The sequence below is a fragment of the Bombina bombina genome, chromosome 5 (genome assembly GCF_027579735.1).
Source record: "Bombina bombina isolate aBomBom1 chromosome 5, aBomBom1.pri, whole genome shotgun sequence".
Taxonomy (NCBI): domain Eukaryota; kingdom Metazoa; phylum Chordata; class Amphibia; order Anura; family Bombinatoridae; genus Bombina; species Bombina bombina.
Window position 1 is genome coordinate 1,085,386,864 of NC_069503.1, and position 27,338 is coordinate 1,085,414,201.

Genomic DNA, 27,338 nt, shown 5'->3' on the forward strand with positions numbered 1-27,338 from the left:
CATGTATTTCAAGCATTAAAACCGCCACAAGAGACATATTCTAAATATGTCTTCATTGTCATTCTCACTTTAAATAATGCTTGGCCACAGGGCATGTTTTGAAAATAACTCATATGTATCAAGATTTATTTTTGACGTGTCTCTTCTAGGAAATGCATTCAGTACATGGGGAAGACCTAATTCTATTTTTAATTACAGAAAACATTCAATTTCATGGTTTATAACACTCCTATAGGGTTGTTACCTGTATTTGGGAAAAAAAACTATTGGCATTATGTTCCTGAAGCTGATAAACTATATCTACCTATTTATCTATCTGTCTTTATTTCAAAAAAAAAAAAAAAAAAAAAAAAAAAGGTTTCTATTCCAGGTGACCTTTAAAACCTACAAGAAAATCAACCTTAAACAAAGGCATCTGAGGGAGGTTTATTTTTCCCCATGTAGGCCTATTGAATAGGGTCAAGGTGTCACTGTGGTTTTGTATGGGAAGAGATCAAGCACCTTTGGAAATTTAATTCATTGTTAAATGTTATATCTCTTAAATTTTTTTTTTTTATGTATAGATTAACAGATCATGTTGGAGCCTTTTATAACCCTCTTCAGCTATCTTTTTCTGTTTAGGAAAACACAGTGCATATTATGGGGGTCGAGGTAGAAGTGGAGAAAAATATATATTGCAATTTATTGTTTAGATTAAAAAACATTGTACATTGTCTCTACAATCACGTAACCTATTAGCCCTCACAGAAACTTGGTTCTCCTCCTCTAACACAACTGCTGTAGCCTTTCTGTCTTATGGTGGCCTGCACTTCAGATGCACTCCCATGTCAGGAGACAAACGGGCGGGGGGGGGGGGTAGGCATTCTTCTGTCTCCATACTGTACCTTCCACTGCATTCCCTAACCCCCCCTCTTTTTTTCTCATCTTATGAAGTTCACACTGTCTGCCTCTTCTCCCTTGAAGCTCTCCGTGTTGCTGTTATCTGTTCGTCTCCTGGACCAGCATCACAATTTCTAAACCACTTTGAAGCCTGGTTCCCACACTTACTTTTTGTAACGTCCCTTATCTCATCATAGTGGAGATAAACTTCTATCTCTTACCACCTCTTTTGGTGGACAACATATCCAACCCACTGTGAAGCAATTCTATTGACCTGGTCTTCACCAATCTCTGTGCCCCTTCCAACTTCTCTAACATACTCTTTCCTCTCTCTGACCACCATCTACGAATCTTCCTACTTACTCTACCTTCAGCATTAAGGGGGTTGTTCAACCAAATTGAAGTACATTGAGTACAGTATAAGACAGATACTTATTAGCAAGCACAAATAATACCAGGATCTAATTTTTTTTCTTAGAATCACTGTCATGATAAAATATTGACTGTTTGGCAATCTTAGATTTTATTACAAAAGCACAAACCTATGCGCGTGGCGTCATGTCATAAAATTCTCTAAAAATGTTCTTATTACTGGCAAGTTCTCTTTATTAAAAAACATAATGGATGATTATATTGCTCCTATATGTTTCTTCCCTAGATATGGTCATGTCTTCAGTTGAGCATGAAAATTAGAGATGATACAATTAGGGATGGAGCTTTGTTTAAACTTTGAAATATATCTTAAGAGTTAACATTGGGTAAAGTGTTTATCAGTTGTTAATATAATAATTTTGAATGTATTTTTAGAGTAACATTCAATGAAAAATTAAATTGAATTAAATGTTAGAATATGAGACTAAACATTTGAATCTTACATTTCTATATTTAACGTTGCATTTCTTATATTGAATATTACATTCAAAATCATTTTCCGATGGGTGATTAAAATGATAGCCACAAATTTCAATCTCTAAATGACCAAATCTGCACAATATTTTATATCTCAAACACTTTATCAATTATTACTCAACGATACCTATAAAATATGCTGTCTTTAAATAACATTATAACCAGTTTGTTAACCCAAAATTCCATTTATTTCCCTTCTGTTCACAGGAAGTGACTTGCTATGCCTAACCCTTAGTAATTTGGGAGTTCAGTCCTGTCGAGATGAGATCAAAGATCCTTGGCATGTTATGAATTGCAGCATTTTAAATGAAGGGATGGAAACTCGACCATTTGGGTGGTACCAAAAGCCAGGTGAGCTATCACAATTATCAATTAAAGATAACTATTTGTCGCGCAGTTTTATGTGTATGTTGGGCAGCACTCATATTACAATTTGAAAGTACAACATTTTTGCTTGCCTACTAACCCAATGTACGCAAAAAGCCAATGTTAAAATATCATGACCGAGTTAACATATAGAAGTCAATGGAGCATGAAAATGGAAAAACCTAACACCATAGTTGCGCGAAAACCCGATCGCATTTTCACAAGTATGATAACCCGACATGAAAATATTAGTAGTTCACATTGGTACTATATATATAGGTATAGATCTATACAGATATATTTAGGAATATCTATTTAAAAATACTTAGAACATATTCCCTTATGTGCAGAAAATTGAAATGTGAAATATTTACAGTATATACACAGCATAATTTATTAAATATAAATATTGCATAAATATGATTTTTCATGTTTTTAGCTACTTAACTGCAAAGGACTCCAATGCACTTATATATGTTTACATATGTATTTATGTGTTTATGTCTGTAAATATATATATACACATAAAAATACATTAAATCATATGTACACACACATATATATATATATATATATATATATATATATATATACATACATACATACATATAAATACATACATATACATATCTAGACATGTATATGCATGTTTCTCTGTTAAATCCATTTGCATGTCTTTTTTTCTAACACCTGAGACTTCATATCTTTGAGCCCTTATAACTTTTTTATGCAATATTTTTCTAAATATTTTTCATTAGACAGTCTTATTATGAGAATAACTGTACTGTATTTTTGATGTGTTTTGTGCAACTTTTAATTCAAGCTTAACAGTTAATTAGAGCTCTAAAACCCTTCTAACCCGACGAGTGTAAAATCGCAATTGCGTTTATGCGTTCGCATTTACTTTCAACTCGTAATACACATGCTCCTCTTGATTCGCGCAATCGGCCGCAATAAACCCGAAATTGCACGCGTGCAGCAGTTAGCACGCCACTCGTAATCTAGCCCTTAGTTTCATATTATCTTTTTTTTTTTACTGCCATGGAAACTTACATCAGATAGCAAACCTCTTGTAAACATAAACATATATTTCTGGGGTGCTAACAACAGTAACCAAAAAGCAAATTGTAAAGGGTACAGGTTGTCACTAGTGGTGGATCTCACCATCTGCTAATTCTTTCTTTCTTTTATATCATACCCCTTCACGCTATCCTTCTTGGTAGAGCTCTGGAAGTTTAAAAAAAGCATTGTAAACTGAAGCCGGCTGGCACTGTTGAAGTTGAGGATTTTATAAAAATGAGAGCTTAGCAGTCCCCGTCACTACCCTAAAACCACCTCTGCTGGTGACATATATCTGTACAAATGCTTAGCAAAATACAATAGAAATAAAAGCATTCATTGTAGCTTAATATGTGCTTTGTTGTTTGTTTGTTTTTAGAGTCTCAGGAGACAATTTTATCAGCTCTCTGTCCACTTGTAAATTCACCTCGAAGACTGCAAGAAGGTAAACATAAGACTTTTATATTAAACAGTGAAATGCCAAATAAGAAATATATTGTCTCAACATTTCCTTAAAAGCAGAGAAGAAATTAATCTCCACCCTGCTCAATTTATATGGCAGAAAAAAGTCACTTAAAGGAATATTTGTTTGCAAAGTATTGATAAAAAAATTATTATTTTATTAATGTCATTGCAAAAAAGTACAAACTGTCACTGCTTATTGATGGTAGCAGTACCAGAGCAAATAATATGTAAGTATATGGCAAAGTTCTCTCCTGAGAGCATGAAAATATAGTAGTTCTGCTCATTGATCATCCATCTCATCTTGCTCAGATGTGTTAAAGACCGGAACATGTGAGAACAGAAATGAGAAGGTAAAGGAGGGGTTATATTCAGGACTAGTAGAACTCAGTAACATTTTATGAGAATTACGTCTTTCTAAGGTGATGTAATTAGTTTCTATGAGGAAGTATTGCGGTTTCTATTAAAATTATGAGCAAGTTAAAGGGACATGAAACACATTTTTTATGATTCAGAGAGAGAATAAAATTTTAAACAACTTTCCAATTTACTTCTATTATCTAATTTGCTTCATTCTCTTGGTATCTTTTGTTGAAGGAACAACCGTGCACATGGGTGAGCCAATAAACATGAGGCATATACATGCAGCCACCAATCAGCAGCTCCTGAGCATACCAAAGAGAAAAAAACAAATTAGATTATAGAAGTAAAATGGACAGTTGTTTAGAATTGCTTGCTCTATCTGAATTATGAAAGAAAAAATGTGGGTTTCATGACCCTTTCATGGGTTATAAGTGTGTTACTGAATTTGTTTGCTCAGGAAACTTAATTGCATAATCTGGAAGAATGGGATAACAAATGAATGAATATTAAGGATTTAATATAAGTAGGTGTAAAAATTGTATACATGAAGCAAAACCATGTAAGTAATCTATTATTTATTACTTTAATGTATTTTATCTTGGGTAATCAGTAATGAAAAAGGATTAAGAGGTTATTCAAGACAAAAGAACCCCATTTATTATCATACTGCATCAGAAAGAGAACATGCCCGCACACCTTCAGAATTCTGGAGGACCTACAGCTACCTGAATTTAAGATTGCACGAGCAATCGCTTGTGCAACCCACCCCCTGTCACATAAAACCGGTGCTTCTTAACTTTTAGTTGCAGGGTTGAATAAGTGAGCTGCACCACAACCCCCCCAAAGCTGTTTACACAGCTTTATAAACGGGGACCAAAACATTAAAAAGCATAACACAAATGCACCTAACATTAACATGTATAACAAGGGAAAGAAAGCATAATTCTGGCACAATATAAAAACCAAAGTCCAATCAAGGCAGCACAGGCTAAAATCCAATTTCTTCTTTATAAGGAATATGAAGCAAAGCACAAAAAACTGACGTAGAACAAGAGATGTATAATTTTTTTTTAGACATAACAGTATATAAGGAAAATACATTGAGAACTAATGTTTATCAAAAGGATATAGATCATAATAATTTATAACATTACACAAGTGACCACCCCCCTGCTCTGCTGAACTTTTTACCCAAAAGTCAGTTACTGAGAATCAGAAGAATTGTGGATGATGAGGAACTTGTTAAAATTCGACTCAGAGAAATAGGACAAAGGTTCATACAGAGAGGCTATCTGTTTAGTGCACTTAAACAAGAGATTGATAGAGCTCTTGGGACTCCTGGAGAGGAAGTGTTTATGGATAGAAAGAATATGAAAACAGAATAGCAAGTGACAAAAAGTATGGAGATATTGGCCTATTGTTAAAAAAATGTCTTCCTGATATAGAAGGGTTTCAGGATCCCCCAATGTCCGCTCGTATTAGATCTAGTTATCTAAAAGACAGTTCTAAGCAAGATTACAAGTAACAAAGGGGAGGAGTAGTTAGAGAGTGTATGTAACAAACTGCAAACCGCTTTCCTGTCCGAGCATGCGTCTTCTCAGTGTCAGGTGGAGTGCGGTTGTTTGGAATGTAACAAACTGGAATCAATGGCTGAGTGGCCCAGCCCACCATAAGCCCACATTGATACACAGAACGTTAACACAGTGTTTCAACAGAGGCCAGGGGTAAGAGAGTAATGAGACTAAACTTTGGAGCTGAACACTCTCTAGTATGTTAAACAGCACCTACAAAACAAGCAACAATTTTGAATATCAAAGAAAGACATACTTTTGTTTACGTTTAGTCTCGCTATGCAGCTTACATAAAGTACTTAATGCAGACCTTCTGATAAGAGAGGTATCCAGGATAAAGGTAATTTTAGTCAGACAGTCCAGGTAAAGGTCTCACAGGGAAAAAATCAAGTAACAAATTAAGAGTACACAAACAAGCCAAAGTCGATTACCAAGTCCTCCACAAACAAGGTGTTAATTCAAAAGCGTAGTCAGGGGGAGCATAAGTCAAACTAATATATTCAAGTAATAATTGCCAAAGTAACAGGTTCAGTAACTCAATACACAAGAAACCACATTCTACAAACACAAAGCTAATATAGACTACTGCAATTAAGGCCGAATTGCTCTCTTAGGCCTCCTTAAAGGTACACTACCCCTAACTGCATCATGAACTGAAATCATTCTTTTAGACATACACTTACGGCTAGATTACGAGTGGTGCGCTATATTTTCCCTGCAAGCGATATCGGGTTTTTATGGCCATTTGTGAGCAAGGTAAATTCCCCCCATATTATAAAAGTTGAATGTAAATGTGAATGCATGAGCGTTATAGTGATTTACGCTAGAATAATTACCACAATTTCAGAGTATTGGTTAATTGTTTTGCAAGTCAAAAAGGTGTCACAAAACAAATCAAAAATAAATTTAAAAGTAGTTACACTCATAATAATACTATCTAATAAAAAATATTTAAAAAATATTTTTTCAATAAAAAGTTATAAGGGCTCAAAGATATGAAATGTCAGGTTTTAGAAATAAAATCGGGCTTAAAGTGGTTTTACCTGGGGATCTATAGGAACACATGTATAAATATATGTATGTATATGAATATGTATGTATGTATTTCTATACTTATGTATATATGTATTTATATGTGTATGTATGTATTTATAGACATATTTATACATATAAATACAGATATAGTTTAAAAAATACTTTGAAAGTATGTATCTACACAGAATTGCTTCACAACATTTTACATCTAATATGTAGCGAGTCTCTTAACGATTTTTGGCAAACGCCCAAATGTGGATATCAAACGGTGTCTAATTAATAATCCTCAATATACATTATATGCAATAAAAACAATGCGAACATATGTTGTGTACAAATCAACATATATAAACAATAATGGTGAAAAATACAATATAAAACACTACTGGTATTAGAGCGACAGACTACAAACACTTGCCTGACCATACTGGTGTATACATTACTACTATGCGTTTCAGGGTCATGCCCCTTCCTCAGGTTTGATATCCACATTTGCTAGCGGTATTTATAACACGCCATTGGGCGTTTGCCAAAAATCGTTAAGAGATTCGCTACATATCAGATGTAAAATGTTGTGAAACAATTCTGTGTAAATACATACTTTCGAAGTATCTTTTTAAAGTTTTTCAAACTTATTTTTTTTTTTTTAAAAACTTCCTTTTTTATATGAAAATAAATCAAAATTGTCCTTTACACTGAGTACTCGTAATTTGTTTGTAGCTGTATACAGCGCTGTTTACACATTTCTTTAAAAACGGTCTATCATTATTAAAGGGACACTAAACACAAACATTTTTCTTTCATGATTCAGGTAGAGAATACAATTTTAAACAACATTCCAATTTACTTCTATTATCTCATTTCTTTCATTCTTTAGATATCCTTTGTTGAAGAAATAGTCATGTACATGGGTGAGCCAATTACATGAGGCATCTATGTGCGGCCACCAATCAGCAGCTAATGAGCCTATCTAGATATGCTTTTCAGCAAAGAATAGCAAGAGAATGAAGCAAATTAGATAATAGAAGTAAATGAAAAAGTTTTTTAAAATTATTTGTTCTTTCTAAATCATGAAAGAAAATGTTTGGGTTTCATGTCCCTTTAAGAACAGCTGCAGTTCAGCTTCTAAAAGTAAGATCTTGAAGATATATATATGAGCATTTTTTATCTACATTTTAAAGCAAATTATTTAGTTTGTGGCGCTCTCTCCTTTTTATTTAAACAGATATACATATGTATTGAAATACATACATATATCTCTTTGCAATCCTGCACTCATGTTTGCACGAGCTGGCAGCAGTTTTTTTTCTCTTCAAAATGAGGCTTCAACTGGGGAGCAACTGGAAGCACGATGGTTAAAAAAAGTTCAGCGCAGTCGGGAGTGCAAATTTTCGCTCCACTCGTAATCTAGCCCTTAGTGTGTGTGTGTGTATATATATATATATATATATATATATATATATATATATATATATGTCCATAGGATAAAATATAAATATATATTTAAAAAATAGTTTATTGACGTTTCTGGAAAGCATCTCTGGGGAAAAAGATATGTGTTTCTCCGGGACAAGTGACAACAATAAACTTTTGGTCACATTGATTTAAAAAAATCCTGTGCGTGCTTCTGTTTATTTGGTTATGAATTCTGAGATAGCACCCAGGTGGTTGATACATGGTCAGACCTCTAGTTAATTTTGAAAATGTACCCAAATTGCCCCCAAAATAATGTGTGTAGTTTCTTTACTTAAATAAAAAATATTAGCAGTTTGAAGGGTTAAAGTTGGCGGGTGTTAGAAAAAAAAACGGCACTGAAAGCTGCCTTTACATTGCGGTCTATGTAAATATGTAATATATGCTTACATATATTTATAATTTATATGTGTATATACATATATTAACACATAAATATATATGTATATATTCATATACATATATATTTAAATTTGCTGCCCATAGCTGCATGACTTACCCCCTGCGCTGCGCTAGGTTCTCATGCCGTGTCTCATGACATGAGAACGAGGCTCCCATTGGAGCCTATAGAAGCGCGCTCTTGTGAGCGCAATGCTTCCATGCAATGCAGACACTAGCGATATTTTGCACTCCACTTGTAATCTGGCCCAATATATGTTAAAGTGAATGTAAATCCTATTACAAACAGGGGCACTTTCATTCATCAAAGTTTACATTTCAGCGGTTTTGTTAAAATACTTACCTTTTCTTCTTGAAAGCCGGACCAGCGATTCCCCCACCCACCGCTCGTCTCTTCATACGTCAGAAATGAAGAATCCGGCTTCCTCCAATCACAGCATGGCTTCATGCAATGTTTGCTCTGGGGAGGAAGCTGGATTCTTCATTTCTGACTTATGAAGAGACGAGGGGCAGATGGGGGATCGCTGGTCTGTCTTTCAAGAAGAAAAGGTAAGCATTTTAACAAAACCGCTGAAATGTAAACTTTGATAAATGAAAGTGACCCTGTTTTTAATAGGATTTTTAAAAACCGGGCACACATTCGTCAAAATTTACATTCACTTTAATATAAACAGATGTGTCTTCATACTGTATGTTAATATAATTATGCATTATACAAAAGTATTTTTTAATAATTGTTTTATAATAACAAAAAATTTGCCAGAAATCTTTTTATTCAATTTAGAATACCACTGTTGAAACATTTCTTTATCGTGACTAGTTTACCACTGTACGTAGCGTCTGACTTGAGTAATAATACTCCTACACCTTATGAGCTCATAAACCACAATCATAAATAGCTACAGATACTTTCATGGCTATCCGCTTATTTCCTCCAAAATGAGAGTAAGGTGAACAAGACTAATAGCGAAAACAGATCTGTGTTTTTTTTCTACTTAAGACAGTTTAATTCTGGCTCCAAAATTCCTATTCTTCTTATTATAGTTTGGAAAAGGGACAACATGTTTCTATTCGTCAGAATATCTAAAAAATATATACAGTATATATACACTGTTTGGAACTTTATTAAAGGGACAGTCTAGTCAAAATGAAACTTTCATGATTCCAATAGAGATGCAATTTTAAACAACTTTTCAATTTACTTTTATCATCTGATGTGCTTTGTATACTTTGTGAAAGCTAAACCTAGGTAGGCTCATATGCTAATTTCTAAGCTGTTGAACTGCCTCTTATCTCATTGCATTTTGACAGTTTTTCACAGTTAGACAATGCTAGTTCATGTGTGTCATATAGATAACATTGTGTTCACTACCGTGGAGTAATTTATGAGTCAGCACTGATTGGATTAAATGCAAGTCTGACAAAAGAACTGAGATTAAAGGGACAGTCTCCAGAATCTTAGATACAAGGTAATCACAGAGCTAAAAAGTGTATTAATATAACAGTATTGGTTATGGAAAACTGGGGAATGGGTAATAAAGAGATTATCTATCTTTTTAAACAATAAATATTCTGGTATAGACTGTCCCTTTAAGTGATGGTTCAAGGCATACACACCTTCCTTTAGACTGTGTATGCCCTGAAGTGTCTCTTAATAAAGTTCCAGTGTGCGATAAATCCACTGGTTATTATCAGTTAAAGGGACAGTCAACACCAGAATTTTTGTTGTTTAAATAAGAAAGATAATCCCCTTTATTACCCATTCCCCAGTTTTGCAAAACCAACACAGTTATAATAATACATGTTTTACCTCTGTAATTACCTTGTATCTAAGCCTCTGCAAACTGCCCCCTTATTTCAGTTCTTTTGACAGACTTGCATTTTAGCCAATCAGTGCTCATTCCTAGGTCACTTCACGTGCATGAGCTCAATGTTATCTTTATGAAACACATGAACTAATGCCCTCTAGTGGTGAAAATGTAATCAGATTAGAGGCAGGCTTCAAGGTCTAAGAAATTAGCATATGAACCTCCTAGGTTTAGCTTTTAACTATAATAATATAGTTATAATACCAAGAGAAAAAAAGCAAAATTGGTGATAAAAGTAAATGGGGAAGTTGTTTAAAATTACAATTTACAGGTTTTTTTGGACTTGACTTATTGATTATATATGCATGTGAATGCGTCCCTTGCAGGATGAGAGCTCAATCCTATTGGCTGATTGGAACAGCCAATATGATGAGAGCTGCTAAAATCCTATTGGCTGATTGGAATAGCCAATAGGATTTTAGCAGCTCTAATCCTATTGGCTGATTGGAACCTTTAAGCCAATAGGAATGCAAAGGATGCCATCTTGGATGACGTCACTTGCATTCAAGTTCCAGTTTACGGCGGCGACCGTATTGAAGAGGAGCTCTGCGCCCAATGTCTTCAGAATGGACCCGCTCCACGCTGGATGGATGAAGATATAAGAGGCCGAATGGATGAAGACTTCGCCGGATGGATGAAGATGGAAGAGGCCGCCCGGATGAAGACTTCTTGCCGGCTGGATGGATCCTTCAAGCGGAACTTCAAAAACTGTAAGTGGATTGTTGGGGGTTAGTGTTAGTGTTAGTTTTATTTAAGGTTTTTTTTGGGTGGGTTTTATTTTTAGAGTAGGGTATGGGCAGGTAAAAGAGCTAAATGCAATGAGGACCTTAAGTTTTTTAGATAGGCTTTTTATTTGGGGGGGTTGGTTGGGTGGTGGGTTTTACTGTTGGGGGGTGTTTGTATTTTTTTTTTACAGGTGAAAGAGCTGATTTCTTTGGGGCAATGCCCCGCAAAAGGCCCTTTTAAGGGCCATTGGTAGTCTATTGTAGGCTAGGGTTTTTTTTATTTTGGGGGGGGGGGCTTTTTTATTTTGATAGGGCTATTAGATTAGGTGTAATTCGTTTTTATTTTTGATACAGTGGTTTTTATTTTTCGTAATTTAGTGTTTAATTTTTTTTGTAACTTAGCGTTTATTTTTTTTTTAATTTAGTAACTTTTAATAGTAGATTTAAATAATTTGAGTAGGGTTAGGGTTTATGTCATTTAGTTAATTTAATTGATAGTTTAATGTAATTTTAGTATAATAGTTAGGGTAGGTTAATTAATAGTTTAGAATTAGTTTCTTTTAATTCTACAGGAAAATTTAAATTTATTTTAAGATAGGGATGTTGTAATTTTAATGTAAAGTTAGCAGGTTGTTAGGTTTAGGGGTTAATAGCTTAATTTAGTTTATGGCAATGTGGGTGGCTGGCGGTTTAGGGGTTAATAGATTTAGTTAATGGTAGTGATGTGGGAGGCCAAAGGTTTAGGGGTTAATACTTTTATTTAGCGGCAGTGGGGTCCAGGAGCGACGGGATAGGGGTTAATAACTTTATTAAAGTTGCTGCGAGGTCTGGGAGCGGCGGGATAGGGGTTAATAACTTTATTAAAGTTGTGGCGGGGTACAGTAATGGCGTGATAGGGGTTAAACATTTTAGTATAGTGGCGGCCTTTAGTGACAGGGTATAAATAAAGTTGGTAAAAAGCCGAATAGATGCAAGATCGATGACTGCTAGTTAACAACAGTCCGATGCTCATCGCCTCGTACTTGGTGCGCGGCTTTTTGCCAGATTTTTTTATAAATATGGAGATCATATTCAGGTCCGCAGCCGCAATGTTAGGCAAGCGTATTGGTGCCGGTGAATGCAGCACAGTTGACAGCTTGATAAATTTCCCCCTGGCCTTAATATTTTACCCTATTCCATAGCCCAAGCTCTAATCTTTTATCCTATCCCTAACCCTAACCTCATTTCTAAACCCTAGTCCTAATATTTTACCCTAAACCCATCCTATAACCATAGTCCTAATCTCTTACCCTATTTGCAACCCCATTCCATAAAGGGACAGTCTAGTCAAAATTTAACTTTCATGTTTCAGATAGGGCATGTAATTTAAACAACTTTTGGATTTACTTTTACTTTTTTCTTAGTTCTCGTTCTATTCTTAGCTGAAAGCTAAACCTAGGTAGGCTTGTATGCTAATTTCTAAGACTTGAAAGACTGCCTTGTATCTGAATGCATTTGACTGTTTTTCACAGCTAGAGGGTGTTAGTTCATGTGTGCCATATAGATAACATTGTGCTCACGCCCGTGAAGTTACTTAAGAGAGGGCACTGATTGGCTAAAATGCAAGTCTGTCAAAAGAACTGAAATAAGTGGGCAGTCTGCAGAGGCTTAGATATAAAGTATACAAAGAGGTAAAAAGTATATTAATATAACTGTGTTGGTTATGCAAAACTTGGGAATGGGTAATAAAGGGATTATCTTTCCTTATAAACAATACAAATTTTGGAGCAGACTGTCCCTTTAAGCCTAGCCATAATCTCTTACCCTATCCCTAACCCTAACCTTATTCCATAACGTTAGCCCTAATAGCTTACCCTAGCCCAAACCCCATTTCATAACCCTAGCCTTAATATTTTTCCCTAGCCCTAATCACTTACCCTATCCCTAATCCTATCTCCATTCCTTCACCCTAGTCCTAATCTATTACCATAGCTATGACCCCATTACTTAACCCTAGGCTTAATATCTTACCTAACCCCTTTACCTAACCAAAGCCTTAATATCTCACCATATTCCTAACTTTAACCCCTTTCCCTAACCTTAGTCCCAATATCTTACTCGAACCCTAACCCCAATTCCTAAACCTAGTCCCTATCCATAACCCCATTCCCTAACCTTAGCCCTAATATCTTAACCTATCCCTGACCCATAGTTATAACCCAAAATAATTTTGATCAAGACATTAGGCTGCTACATTGATGTTGTGGGTAACATGATCTCAGAATGTTTGGCCATTTTGAAGCCTTTATACTGGCTTGGTTACCCATATACCACACATGTGCTATTGCTCAAGTAGACTTCTATCTGCAGGAATTAGAGGTGAGATTCCTCTAAGGATTAAAAAGAAGTAATCAGGGAGGTTAGAAACCATGAGGCTGCTTGCAAACCTCAACTATATATTATGTTGCCCTGTGGTGACCTGGACTTTGTAATTGCCTGTACTGTTCAGTAACCAGTGTTTTACTTTACATTTTTATGGTGCCAAAAACTATGAGCTAACTTCAGCTTTGCACCCTCCCTGTTGAAGTTATGATGGATAAGGTTAAATAATTTGATTAGTCTATTTTTTTTATCTTATCCCCCTTCTCTGTGCCTAGTGCTAATGAATTGTGTAGTACTAATATTGTAACCTATCACTAACCCTAACACCATTCTGTAACCCTAACCCTAGCCCTAATCTCTTATCATGTTCTTATCCCTAATACCATTCCCTAACCCTAGCTCTAATCTCTTGCCCTGTCCTTATCCCTAACCCCATTCCATAATCCTAAACTCTTATCCTATCTTTAAAATCTTATCCTATCCCTAACCCCTTTCCATAACCCAAGCCCTAAGATCTTATCCTATAATAACCAACATGCTTTAAACGTAACTCTACCGTATCCCTAACGCTTTTCCATAACCCTAGACTAATATCTTACCCTACTGTATTTCATAATCCTAGCCCTAATATTTTACCTTATTCTATAACCCTATCCCTAATCTCTTATCCTATGCCTAACACTATTCCCTAAACGTAGTCATGGGGGTCAATGTATTAATGTGCGAGCGGACATGATACGATGTAGCATATCATGTCCACTGCACATCGATAAATGCTGACAGCTGGTGCAATACCGCCCCCTGCAGATTCGTGGTCAATCGGCCGCTAGCAGGGGGTGTCAATCAACCCGATCATATTCAATCAAGTTGATTTCTGTCAGAGAAGAGCAGGCGGACAGGTTATGGAGCAGCGGTCTTTAGACCACTGCTTCATAACTTCTGTTTCCGGCGAGCCTGAAAGCTCACCGGAAACATGGGACATCAAGCTCCATACAGAGCTTGATAAATTGATCCCTTTATATGCTACCCTATGCGTAATCCTTATCCATTTCATAACCCTAGTTCTCTTATCCTATCCCTAACCCTATTTCATAGCACTAGCCCTAATCTCTTATTCTGACCCTAACCCCATTCCATAACCCTAGTTCTAATGTTTTACCCTGTCAATAACCCCATTGCTTAAGCCTAGCCTTAATATCTTACCCTATCCATATCCCTAACCCCATTCCATAACCGTATCCCTAATCTCTTACCCTAACCCCATTCCATAAACCTAGCCTTACTATCTTACCCTATCCCTAATTTCTTACCCTATCCTTAATCCTAACCCCAATTCCCTAAACTTAACCTTACTATCTAACACTAACCATAACCCCATTTCCTAACTGTAGCCTTAATATCTTACCCTATTCCTACCTCTAACCCCATTCCCTAACCTTAACCCTTTCTTCTTAAACCTAGTCCTTATCTCTTATTCTATCACTTACCTCATTCTTTAAGCCAAGCCCCAATTCCTTACCCTATCCCTGACCCAATTCTTAACCCAAATTTATCTTGATCAAGATGATTGGCTGCTACACCTGTGTTGTGGGTAGCATGATTTCAGAATTTACAACCCATAAAATTGCAGCCTCATTATATAGTGGCTGGATACTTATAAAGCATACCAGGTTTGCCAGTCAAGTTAACGTCTATCTGCAGCAATCCTCTAAGGATAAGGAAGAAGTCATTAGGGAGGACTGAGAACAATCTATTAAAATCCATGAGACTGCTTGCAGACCTCAACTATATTTTGTGTTGCTCTGTGGTGACCTGGACTTTGCAATTGTCTATACTGTCCAGCAAAACAGTGGCCTAGATTTGGAGTTTTGCGTTAGAAAGGGTGCGTTAGCTACGCATGCTTTTTTTTGGCCGCACCTTTTAAATACCGCTGGTATTTAGAGTTCACAGAATGGCTGGGTTTTCAGTGCGTTAGGCTCCAAAAAGGGAGCGTAGAGCATAATTTACCGCCACTGCAACTCTCAATACCAGAGGTGCTTACGGACGCGGCCAGCTTCAAAAACGTGCTCGTGCACGATTCCCCCATAGGGGACAATGGGACAGTTTGAGCTGAAAAAAAACCTAACACCTGCAAAAAAGCAGCGTTCAACTCTTAACGCAGCCCCATTGTTTCCTATGGGGAAACACTTCCTAAGTCTGCACCTAACACCCTAACATGAACCCCGAGTCTAAACACCCCTAACTTTATACTTATTAACCCCTAATCTGCCGCCCCCGCTATCGCTGACCCCTGCATATTATTTTTAACCCCTAATCTGCTGCCCCTAACACCGCCGACCCCTATATTATATTTATTAACCCCTAATCTGCCCCACAACGTCGCCACCAGCTACCTACAATAATTAACCCCTAATCTGCCGACCGGAGCTCACCGCTACTATAATAAAGTTATTAACCCCTAATCCGCCTCACTTCCGCCTCAATAACTCTATAAGAAATAGTATTAACCCCTAATCTGCCCTCCCTAACATCGCCGACACCTAACTTCAATTATTAACCCCTAATCTGCCGATCGGACCTCGCCGCTACTCTAATAAATGTATTAACCCCTAAAGCTAAGTCTAACCATAACCCTAACACCCCCCTAAGTTAAATATAATTTTATTCTAACTAAATAAATTAACTCTTATTAAATAAATTATTCCTATTTAAAGCTAAATACCTGTAAAATAAATCCTAATATAGCTACAATATAAATTATAATTATATTATAGCTATTTTAGGATTTATATTTATTTTACAGGCAACTTTGTATTTATTTTAACCAGGTACAATAGCTATTAAATAGTTAATAACTATTTAATAGCTACCTAGTTAAAATAATTATAAAAATTACCTGTAAAATAAATCCTAACCTAAGTTACAATTAAACCTAACACTACACTAGCAATAAATTAATTAAATAAAATACCTACAATTAAATACAATTAAACCTAACACTATACTATCAATAAATTAATTAAATACAATACCTACAAATAAATACAATTAAATAAACTAACTAAAGTACAAAAAATAAAAAAGAACTAAGTTACAAAAAATAAAAAAATATTTACAAACATTAGAAAAATATTACAACAATTTTAAACTAATTACACCTACTCTAAGCCCCCTAATAAAATAACAAAGCCCCCCAAAATAAAAAAATGCCCTACCCTATTCTAAAATTAAAATAGAAAAGCTCTTTTACCTTACCAGCCCTTAAAAGGGCCATTTGCGGGGCATGCCCCAAAGAATTCAGCTCTTTTGCCTGTAAAAAAAACATACAATACCCAAGCCCCCCAACATTACAACCCACCACCCACATACCCCTAATCTAACCCAAACCCACCTTAAATAAACCTAACACTAAGCCCCTGAAGATCTTCCTACCTTATCTTCACCACACCGGGTATCAGCGATCGGTCCAGGCTCCGATGTCTTGATCCAAGCCCAAGCGGGGGGCTGAAGACATCCATCCTCCGGCTGAAGTCTTGATCCAAGCGGGCAGAAGAGGACATCCGGACCGGCAAACATCTTCATCCAAGCCGCATCTTCTATGTTCTTCCATCCGATGACGACCGGCTGATCTTCAAGACCTTCAGCGCGGATCCATCCTCTTCTTCCGACGACTAGACGAGGAATGAAGGTTCCTTTAAGGGACATCATCCAAGATGGCATCCCTCGAATTCCGATTGGCTGATGGGATTCTATCAGCCAATAGGAGTTAAGGTAGGAAAATTCTGATTGGCTGATGGAATCAGCCAATCAAATTCAAGTTCAATCCGATTGGCTGATTGGAACAGCCAATCAGATTGAGCTCACATTCTATTGGCTGATCGGAACAGCCAATAGAATGCGAGCTCAATCTGATTGGCTGATTGGATCAGCCAATCGGATTGAACTTGAATCTGATTGGCTGATTCCATCAGCCAATCAGAATTTTCCTACCTTAATTCCGATTGGCTGATAGAATCCTATCAGCCAATCGGAATTTGAGGGACGCCATCTTGGATGACGTCCCTTAAAGGAACCTTCATTCGTCGTCTAGTCGTTGGAAGAAGAGGATGGATCCGCGCTGAAGGTCTTGAAGATCAGCCGGTCGTCATCGGATGGAAGAACATAGAAGATGCGGCTTGGATGAAGATGTTTGCCGGTCCGGATGTCCTCTTCTGCTCGCTTGGATCAAGACTTCAGCCGGAGGATGGATGTCTTCAGCCCCCCGCTTGGGCTTGGATCAAGACATCGGATGCTCTTCTGGACTGATAGGGACCCGGTGTTTTGAAGACAAGGTAGGGAGATCTTCAGGGGCTTAGTGTTAGGTTTATTTAAGGGGGGTTTGGGTTAGATTAGGGGTATGTGGGTGGTGGGTTGTAATGTTGGGGGTGTATTGTATGTTTTTTTTTTACAGGCAAAATAGCTGAATTCTTTGGGGCATGCCCCGCAAAGGGCCCTTTTAAGGGCTGGTAAGGTAAAAGAGCTTTTCTATTTTAATTTTAGAATAGGGTAGGGCATTTTTTTATTTTGGGGGTCTTTGTTATTTTATTAGGGGGCTTAGAGTAGGTGTAATTAGTTTAAAATTGTTGTAATATTTTTCTAATGTTTGTAAATATTTTTTTATTTTTTGTAACTTAGTTCTTTTTTATTTTTTGTACTTTAGTTAGTTTATTTAATTGTATTTATTTGTAGGTATTGTATTTAATTAATTTATTGATAGTGTAGTGTTAGGTTTAATTGTAACTTAGGTTAGGATTTATTTTACAGGTAATTTTGTAATTATTTTAACTAGGTAGCTATTAAATAGTTCTTAACTATTTAATAGCTATTGTACCTGGTTAAAATAATTACAATGTTGCCTGTAAAATAAATATTAATCCTAAAATAGCTACAATATAATATAATTATAATTTATATTGTAGCTATATTAGGGTTTATTTTACAGGTAAGTATTTAGCTTTAAATAGGAATAATTTATTTAATAAGAGTTAATTTATTTAATTAGATTTAAATTATATTTAACTTAGGGGGGGGGTTAGGGTTAGAATTAGCTTTAGGGGTTAAAAAATTTATTAGAGTAGCGGTGAGGTCCGGTCTGCAGATTAGGGGTTAATACTTGAAGTTAGGTGTCGGCGATGTTAGGGAGGGAAGATTAGGGGTTAATACTATTTATTATAGGGTTATTGAGGCGGGAGTGAGGCGGATTAGGGGTTAATACATTTATTATAGTAGTGGTGAGGTCCGGTCGGCAGATTAGGGGTTAATAAGTGTAGGCAGGTGGAGGCGACGTTGGGGGCGGCAGATTAGGGGTTAATAAATATAATATAGGGGTCGGCGGTGTTAGGGGCAGCAGATTAGGGGTACATAGGGATAACGTAGGTGGCGGCGGTGTGCGGTCGGCAGATTAGGGGTTAAAAAAATTGATAGAGTGGCGGCAATGTGGGGGGACCTCGGTTTAGGGGTACATAGGTAGTTTATGGGTGTTAGTGTACTTTAGAGCACAGTAGTTAAGATCTTTATGAACCGGCGTTAGCCCAGAAAGCTCTTAACTCCTGACTTTTTGCTGCGGCTGGAGTTTTGTCGTTAGATTTCTAACGCTCACTTCAGCCAAGACTCTAAATACCGGCGTTAGAAAGATCCCATTGAAAAGATAGGATACGCAATTGACGTAAGGGGATCTGCGGTATGGAAAAGTCGCGGCTGGAAAGTGAGCGTTAGACCCTTTCCTGACTGACTCCAAATACCAGCGGGCGGTAAAAACCAGCGTTAGGAGCCTCTAACGCTGGTTTTGACGGCTACCGCCAAACTCTAAATCTAGGCAAGTGTCTTTACTTTATATTTTTATGCTGTTAATGTTATGATGGATACGATTAAACAGATAAAGCTGACTGAAGCAGACTCCGTCTTTACTTTATATTTTTATGCTGTTAATGTTATGATGGATAAGATTAAACAGATAAAGCTGACTGAAGCAGACTCCGTCTTGACAGGGCAAGCAGAAAATTTTTCATTTAGTTTTTTTCCATATAGCTTAATTCCCTAAGGCAAAATGTATGAACTGCTTTAAGGAACATTTAAGGGAAAATATTACCTGTTTAAAAACCTAACTAAAATTTTAATTTTAAAGTGCAACAGTAGGAAAAATATAGAATGAAAGTCCAAAGGATGTGGCAGCAATAAGTGAATTCAAATGGTCTTTATTTAAGCACAACAAACAAAGAAGCAACGTTTTGGGACTCTCAGGAGCATCCCCGCTTTGTCAAGCATGGATGCTTGACAAAGGGAGGTTGCTCCCGAAATGTCGCTTGGACTTTAATTCTATATTTTATAGGGTTTGGTGGTACCCCTATGTGGCGTGCAAGTGATCCAGGTGCTGATTGATACTATTTAAGTTTGACAGTAGGAAACATAGCCATGTTTTTAAAAATTAATTTTATTAATTATTGGCTAGATTACAAATGGCGCGCTAACTGTTGTACATGAGCGATATTTTCGTTTTATACTTGACAGAAATATCGCTCATATTACAAGTTAAAAGATCGCAAGATTGCATTTTATGCTCGTCAGGTTAGCATAGAGGGTAGTGAGTTAAAAAAAAAAGTTGCATCTAAACACAACATTGATACATTTAAAATCACAGTGACACTCATATAAATACTATCTGATGAATTTATTCATATAAATATTAAAAAAAGTTATAAGGGCTCAAATGTATTGGATATATGACAAGGGTGGGTGTTTGACTGCAAAGGGCTATATTGCATATACAGTATACATACATTTACACGTCTAAATATGTGTATGTATGCATACACACACACACACACACATATATATATGTGTGTGTGTGTGTGTACATATGTAGTTGTGTTTCACTGTATATTTGCTGCACATATTTCACATTCCAAAGTTCTTCACTTACAGGAAAATTTTATTTTTATTTTAAATACATATTTCTATATGTATCTGTTTATACTAATACCTGTATATCAATTCCTATAGGTATAAAGGCATAGATATATAGTTTACATAAACATTATCAAATATATATAGAAATATATATTTTTTAATAAGTTACATGTTTTATTACTATGTGAAGAACATAGGAATGTAAAATATGCCTAATGTGATTCATGTTTTGCGCTTAAGGTCTAACACAAAAGTTACTAATCTTAAAGCACTTTTTTGAAATAATAAATATAAAATATTATAAAATATAAGTAACTAGTTGATAAGCCTGCCCAGAGGGCAGTCTATGTGTTAAAAATGTAACCCCCCAAGCTACAAAAAATATAAAAGTAAAAATACAGAAAAAATATAAACAAAGCTATCAAAAATAATAAAATTAAACCTAAACTAATAACCCTATAAAAATAAAAAATCCCCCCAAAATAAAAACACCCCCTAATCTAATACTAAGCTACCAATAGCCCTTAAAAGGGCTTTTTGTAGGGCATTGCCCTAAAGAAATCAGCTCTTTTACATTAAAAATAAACAGTCCTCCTAACAGTAAAACCCCCCACCCACCAAACCCCATAAAAATAAGAAAAAACTAACACTAATAAAACCTAAACTACCCATTGCCCTAAAAAAGGGCATTTGTTTGGGCATTGCCCTCAATAGGGCATTTAGCTCTTTTACTGCCCATACCTAATCTAAATAAAACAACCCCCCCAAAAATAAAAACCTTAAAAAAACCTAAGTCTAACCCCCAGGTTGCTACGCACTGTTCCTGAAGTCCGGCGGAGAAGATCATCTTCCAGACGAGTCCATCATCTTCCTCCACAGCGAAGGTGGCACGGGGCGGTGTTTTCAGATGTGGCGATCCTCGGAGGCGGCGATGGTCCTTGGCAGTGGTTCCTGGCGGCGGTGCTCTGGAGGTTCCTCTTCATGCGATTGTCCGCCGCACACTGAAGATTAAATGCAAGGTACCCCATATTTATCTCCGCTCTGTGCCGCCTTCGCTGTGGATGAAGATGATGGAGCCGTCTGGAAGAAGATCTTCTCCGCCGAACTTCAGGAACGGTGAGTAGCAACCTGGGGGGTAGACTAAGGTTTTTTTAAAGGTTTTTTTTTTTTTTGGGGGGGGGGGGTTGTTTTATTTAGATTAGGCATGGGCAGTAAAAGAGCTAAATGCCCTTTAAAAGCCAATGCCCAAACAAATGCCCTTTTCAGGGCAATAGGTAGTTTAGGTTTTTTAGTGTTAGTTTTTTTTATTTTGGGGGGTTTGGTGGGTGGGGAGGTTTTACTGTTAGGGGGGGACTTTGTGGATTTTTTGTAAAAGAGCTGATTATCTTGGGGCAATGCCCCGCAAAAAGCCCTTTTAAGGGCTACTGGTAGTTTATTCTCAGAGTAGGGGGTGTTTTTATTTTGGGGCGGCTTTTTTTATTTTCATAGGGATTAGGTTTAATTTTGTAAAATTTGGTAATTTGATTTTTTATTTTCTGTAATGTTAGCCTTTTTTTTATTTTTTGTAAACTTAGTTTTTTTTTTTTTTTTTTGTAACTAGAATTTCTTAGTTTAGGTAATTTGAGTTAATTTAAGGGGGTGTTAGGTTAGGGTGTGTTAGGTTAGGGTGCTTAGTTATTTAAATAGTTATTTGCATTGTGGGTTTTGGCGGTTTTAGGGGTTAATAAGTTAAGTAGGTTTATTGCGATGTGGGAGTTTTGCGGTTTAGGGGTTAATAGTTTAATTATGTTTATTGCGATTTAGGGGTTTTGCGGTTATGGGGTTAATAGAATAATTAGGTTTATTGTGATGTGGGGGTTTAGGGGTTAATAGGGTAATTAGGTGTATTCCGATGTCGGTGGTTGATTGTTAAGTGATTAAGGGGTTAATTACTTTATTATTTAGCGATGTGGGGGTTTGTGAAGTATGTGTTAATACTTTGTGTAGGAGGTTGTTTTTTTTTAATACTTGATGTGGGCGGTTAGGTTTTTTTTTTTTAATACTTGATGCGGGCGGTTAGGTTTTTCTTTTAATACTTGATGCAGGAGGTTAGTTTTTGTTTTTGTAATGCTCCGTTTGCCTTCGCTGCATCCACCGGGACGCAGCTTACGCTGCCTCCTGGTGGTGGATTCTTTAACCACCCTGAAATTTTTGGAATTCTTTTGTCCTCGAGCTGCCAACATTCCATTGAGGATCCGTGCGCAACTGCCGACGGCGACGGACATTACAAACCAATTATAGTATAGATTATTAAAAATTATTATACATACTGTAAAAAATTCTAAATAATCCATAATTATTATAACTACTGTTGGGTTAGTGCGCAAATGATCAAGGTCTGTTTTCTTATTCTGCACTCTCCATTGACGTCTATGTAGAGAATATGTTAATGGGTCACAATATCACAAGGTCCAGAAGGTAGCATTGTGTTTTCCTTGCATGCAAACTTTTTACTTTAAATTTGTAATACATGTGCAACTCGACGCACGCAAAAATATTACTTCTAGCGAAGTTTACACTTGAGCACTAAATAATTGCGCCACTTGTAATCTAGCCCTTTTTTGTTTAATAGTATTTAATTTATTGTATTACATTTAAGCCTTTCATATTCCTACTAAGGAATGCTACATACATTTGCATGGCATCCAATCATATTCATGCTGCATACAAATATATGCCTAAATGCAGACATTGTCTCTTGTACATACAGTTTCTAATGGACCAGATTACGAATGGCATGCAAAATTGTGCTTTTGCGAGCGCCATACACTTGTAATACCAGCGCATGCCATTGTACGCTGACATTAGTGCTCCACTTGTAATCAAGTCCTATGTTTGGATTCAGCGATTAACGCGGCGGAATCTGTTGGCGCGCTACAAATAACCGATAATAATAATAATCGTTTGAAGTTTTTTTTAATCCTTTTAAACTGCTTATAGAGAAAACATGTAAGCAAACTACGGTAAATATGTTGCTTCTTTTTTCAAAACTGTTCTAATCTATTAGTAGGCATGAAATATAATTTAATAATAATCAAATTATTTACAGAACACAACAGTATAATCTAATTATACACATGAAGAAAAACTATGAAAAGTAGGTTTAATATGAATTATTATAGATAATTAATGTGTTTGAATGCAGTATTTTTTGCATACCCAATAATATTACCGAATGACATATGTGCAATTAAGAAGCCCAAACATATTGCAATAATAAAGTCATTTCCTTTTGTCCATATTTAAATAATTAGCGGGGGGGGGGGGGGGGGTGTTAAACGTTTCATTGTGTAAAAAACATTTGGTGTGTGTATATATACAGTATATATTTATATAAATGTATATATATATATTTATTTATATATATATACTGTGTGTATATATATATATATATATATATATATACTGTACATACCATTACATGAGGTAAATTATTGTGCTAAAATGGCTTTTGCATCAATGAGAAATTGCATGAATTACTTTAGTAGTGTACTAATGTGGGGAATACACATTAAAGGGACAGTCAAGTCAAAATGAAGTCTTTATGATTCAGATAGGGCAAACAACGTTCCAATGTACTTTTATCATCAAATTTTGCTTTGTTCTCTTTTATTCTTTGCTGAAAGCTAAATCTAGGTAAGCTCATATGCTAATTTCTAAGCCCTTGAAGGTCACCTCTTATCTCAGTGTATTTTGACAGTTTTTCACAGTTAGATAACGCTAGTTCATGTGTGCCATGTATATAACATTGTGCTCACTCCCGTGAAGTTATTTATTTAGCACTGATTGGTTAAATCGCAAGTCTGTCAAAAGAACTAAGATTAGGGGGCAGTCTGCAGAGATTTAGATACAAGGAAATCACAGAGGTAAAATGTGTATCAATATAACAGTGTTATATTAGATAACATTGTGCTCTCTCCTGTGGAGTTATTTATGAGTCAGCACTGATTGACTACAATGCATGTCTATCAAAAGAACTGAGATAAAGGGGCAGTCTGCAGAGGCTTAGATACAAGGTAATCACAGAGGTAAGAATGTATTGATATAATTGTGTTGGTTAGGTAAAACTGGGGAATGGGTAATAAAAGGATTATCTATCTTTTTAAACAATAAACATTTTCAAGTAGACTGTCCCTTTAACCATTGGTTTATAATAGCTACACAAAAGGTGCAAGAGGCATGGAAGCACTATGGATAGCGGCGTTAGCGCGCTCTACAGCTTGCATTTTCGCACAATACTTGTTATCTAGTCGTGTTTGTTAATTCTAGAATTCAAACATCAGAAATGACCATTAAATACATAGACTTGCATAATAAGGCAATGCAAGTTACATCCATTTCCCTCCATTGCATCATGTCACAGCCATCAACCAATCAAAAAATGCATATAGGTATACTCTGTGAACTCTTGCACATGCTCAGTAGGAACTGGTGCCTCAAAGTAAATATATAAATATATTGGGCCAGATTAGGAGTGGAGTGCAAATGTTTGTGTGTGAGCGATAATGGATTTATCACGAGTGTTTGCCCTCATCAGGTTTACCACTGGTATTACGAGTTGAAAGTAAACGCAATTGCTTGAGCGCATCGCGATTTACGCTACAATGATTACCGCATCCTCAGAGCTCTTGTTAACTGTTTTGTGAAACAAAAAAGTTGTGCAAAACTCATCAAAAATGCATTTCAAGGTACAGTTCCACTCATAATGACACTAATGCAAATGATTAAAAAAATATATTGCACACAAGTTATAAGGACTCAAACATATTAGGCCTCAAGTAAAAAAAAAGTGAGACAGAGGGCTTTAATATTGAGATACATATACAGATGGATATATATATATATACTGTATGTATGTGTGTGTACATATGTATTTACAGACATATATACACATATAAACACATAAATACATATGTACACATATATAGAAGTTGTAAGAAGCATTAGAGCCATTTGCAGTAGATGAAAACAAGTAAACATTTTTATGCAAAATTAATTTTAATAAAAAAACTATTTACTGTAAATATTTCACATTCCAATGTTCTGTACATAGCATAATATGTTCTAAGTATTTCTAAATAGATATTCCTATATATTATATAACTATACCTAGATGTAATCATCTCTACATATAAGTATAAATATATATTGTTGAAAATAGACACTTTTCTACCATAGTTATCGCTTGCAGTGCCTGGGATAGGAGGCACAGAGATTAATTTTAAAATGACATTGGGTGAGATCATATACAGGAATTTCCTACCTATTTACATTGGAATAATAACTTAAAATGTTTAGTAAAACATCTTGCGCAAGTGATTTGTGTTTGACAGACTCAGTTTGCCAATTGTCACTGTTTTATTAAAATGTATTTTTATTTATATTACCCATATCCCTGTCTATTATATGAAGTGCATGTTTTCTAAACACAACATTATAAATTCCATAACAAGCAAATTCTGAAAATAAAAGGTTAATGGGCAGCTGACAGATGTTCCTCTTTTCACACATAACAAATAATAAGACATACTTATCATAGGTGATGAACGCATGTAGCACAGCGAAAGGAATACATTGCTGGTACAATGCTACAACTAATAGAATATGAAGTGTGGCACATTATTTAATTTCAGTAATGCTGTAGGATATATATATTTATGTATATTTCCAAAAAACAGTTTCACATAAACATTATAATTCGTATAATTCAGTTCTAAAATCAACACTTGGCAAAGCTGCACCCTCCACTCTTCGCTGAACATCATGCAGTCAACGACAGCCGTGGCACACCAAACAGACCCGATATCTTCAGCAATGTTCATGGACTGCTGAACGGCAGTGGAGGAAATCACGCACCCCTACTGATTTCCTGTATTAAAAATTCATCCTTATGTCATACAACTCTGCCCTCGGCCTGGCCAAATAAGTCTATTTCTCCTACCTTAACTCACGCATCTAACTTCAGAAGGCTTTTGTCAACCTTTTACTCCCTTCTACATCCGGCTGCACCTCTGCCCACTACCAAGCTCACTCACTGTACAGATTATTGCGGATGACTTAAAACAACACAATTAGAAAATATGGGTTCGCGAACTGTGAACGCAAACTCCCGCAAAAGTTCGCGAACCGGCGAACCGGGCTAACCCCCATTGACTTCAATGGGCAGGCAAATTTTAAAACCCACAGGGACTCTTTCTGGCCACAATAGTGATGGGAAAGTTGTTTCAAGGATACTAACACCTGGACTGTGGCATGCCGGAGGGGGATCCATGGCAAAACTCCCACGGAAAATTAAATAGTTGATGCAGAGTCTGGTTTTAATCCATAAAGGGCATAAATCACCTAACATTCCTAAATTGTTTGGAATAATGTGCTTTAAAACATCAGGTATGATGTTGTATCGATCAGGTAGTGTAAGGGTTACGCCCGCTTCACAGTGGCAGACCAAACTCCCGCAGCGGGTACAACATCATCATCATCACACCGTACGTCCATGTGTGTAATGCTGCCTGACTGACACATATCCCTGTTATCTACATCCTCTTGCAATAATGGTTGCGCATCACTCATTTCTTCCAACTGATGTGTAAATAACTCCTCTGACAGATCAAGTGAAGCGGCTGTGGTGCTAGTGTTGGTGGTGGCGGCAGGCGGGCGAGTGGTAACTTGAGAGGTGCTGCCCGAAGATAAGCTGGAGGATGGTGCGTCAAGGTTCGAAGCGGAAGTTATAGAAGATTGGGTATCCTGTGTTAAAAAGTCAACTATGTCCTCAGAACTTTTCGAGTTCATGGTACGTGGCCTCTTAACACTGGGCATTATTCAAGGGCCAAAGGGAATCACAGCACCACGACCACGACGGCACCTGCGGGGTGGCCTGCCTCTGC

General features: G+C 36.3%; 1 protein-coding gene across 1 annotated transcript in view; it reads left to right on the top strand.

The window, feature by feature from the left end:
- TG (thyroglobulin) overlaps positions 1 to 27,338 on the top strand; it is a 535,242-nt gene that overhangs the window by 247,777 nt on the left and 260,127 nt on the right. Inside the window, exons 34-35 of the mRNA XM_053715949.1 lie at positions 1,996 to 2,139; positions 3,593 to 3,658. Coding sequence (XP_053571924.1) covers positions 1,996 to 2,139; positions 3,593 to 3,658 — 210 coding nt within the window. The remainder of the gene's footprint in view (positions 1 to 1,995; positions 2,140 to 3,592; positions 3,659 to 27,338) is intronic.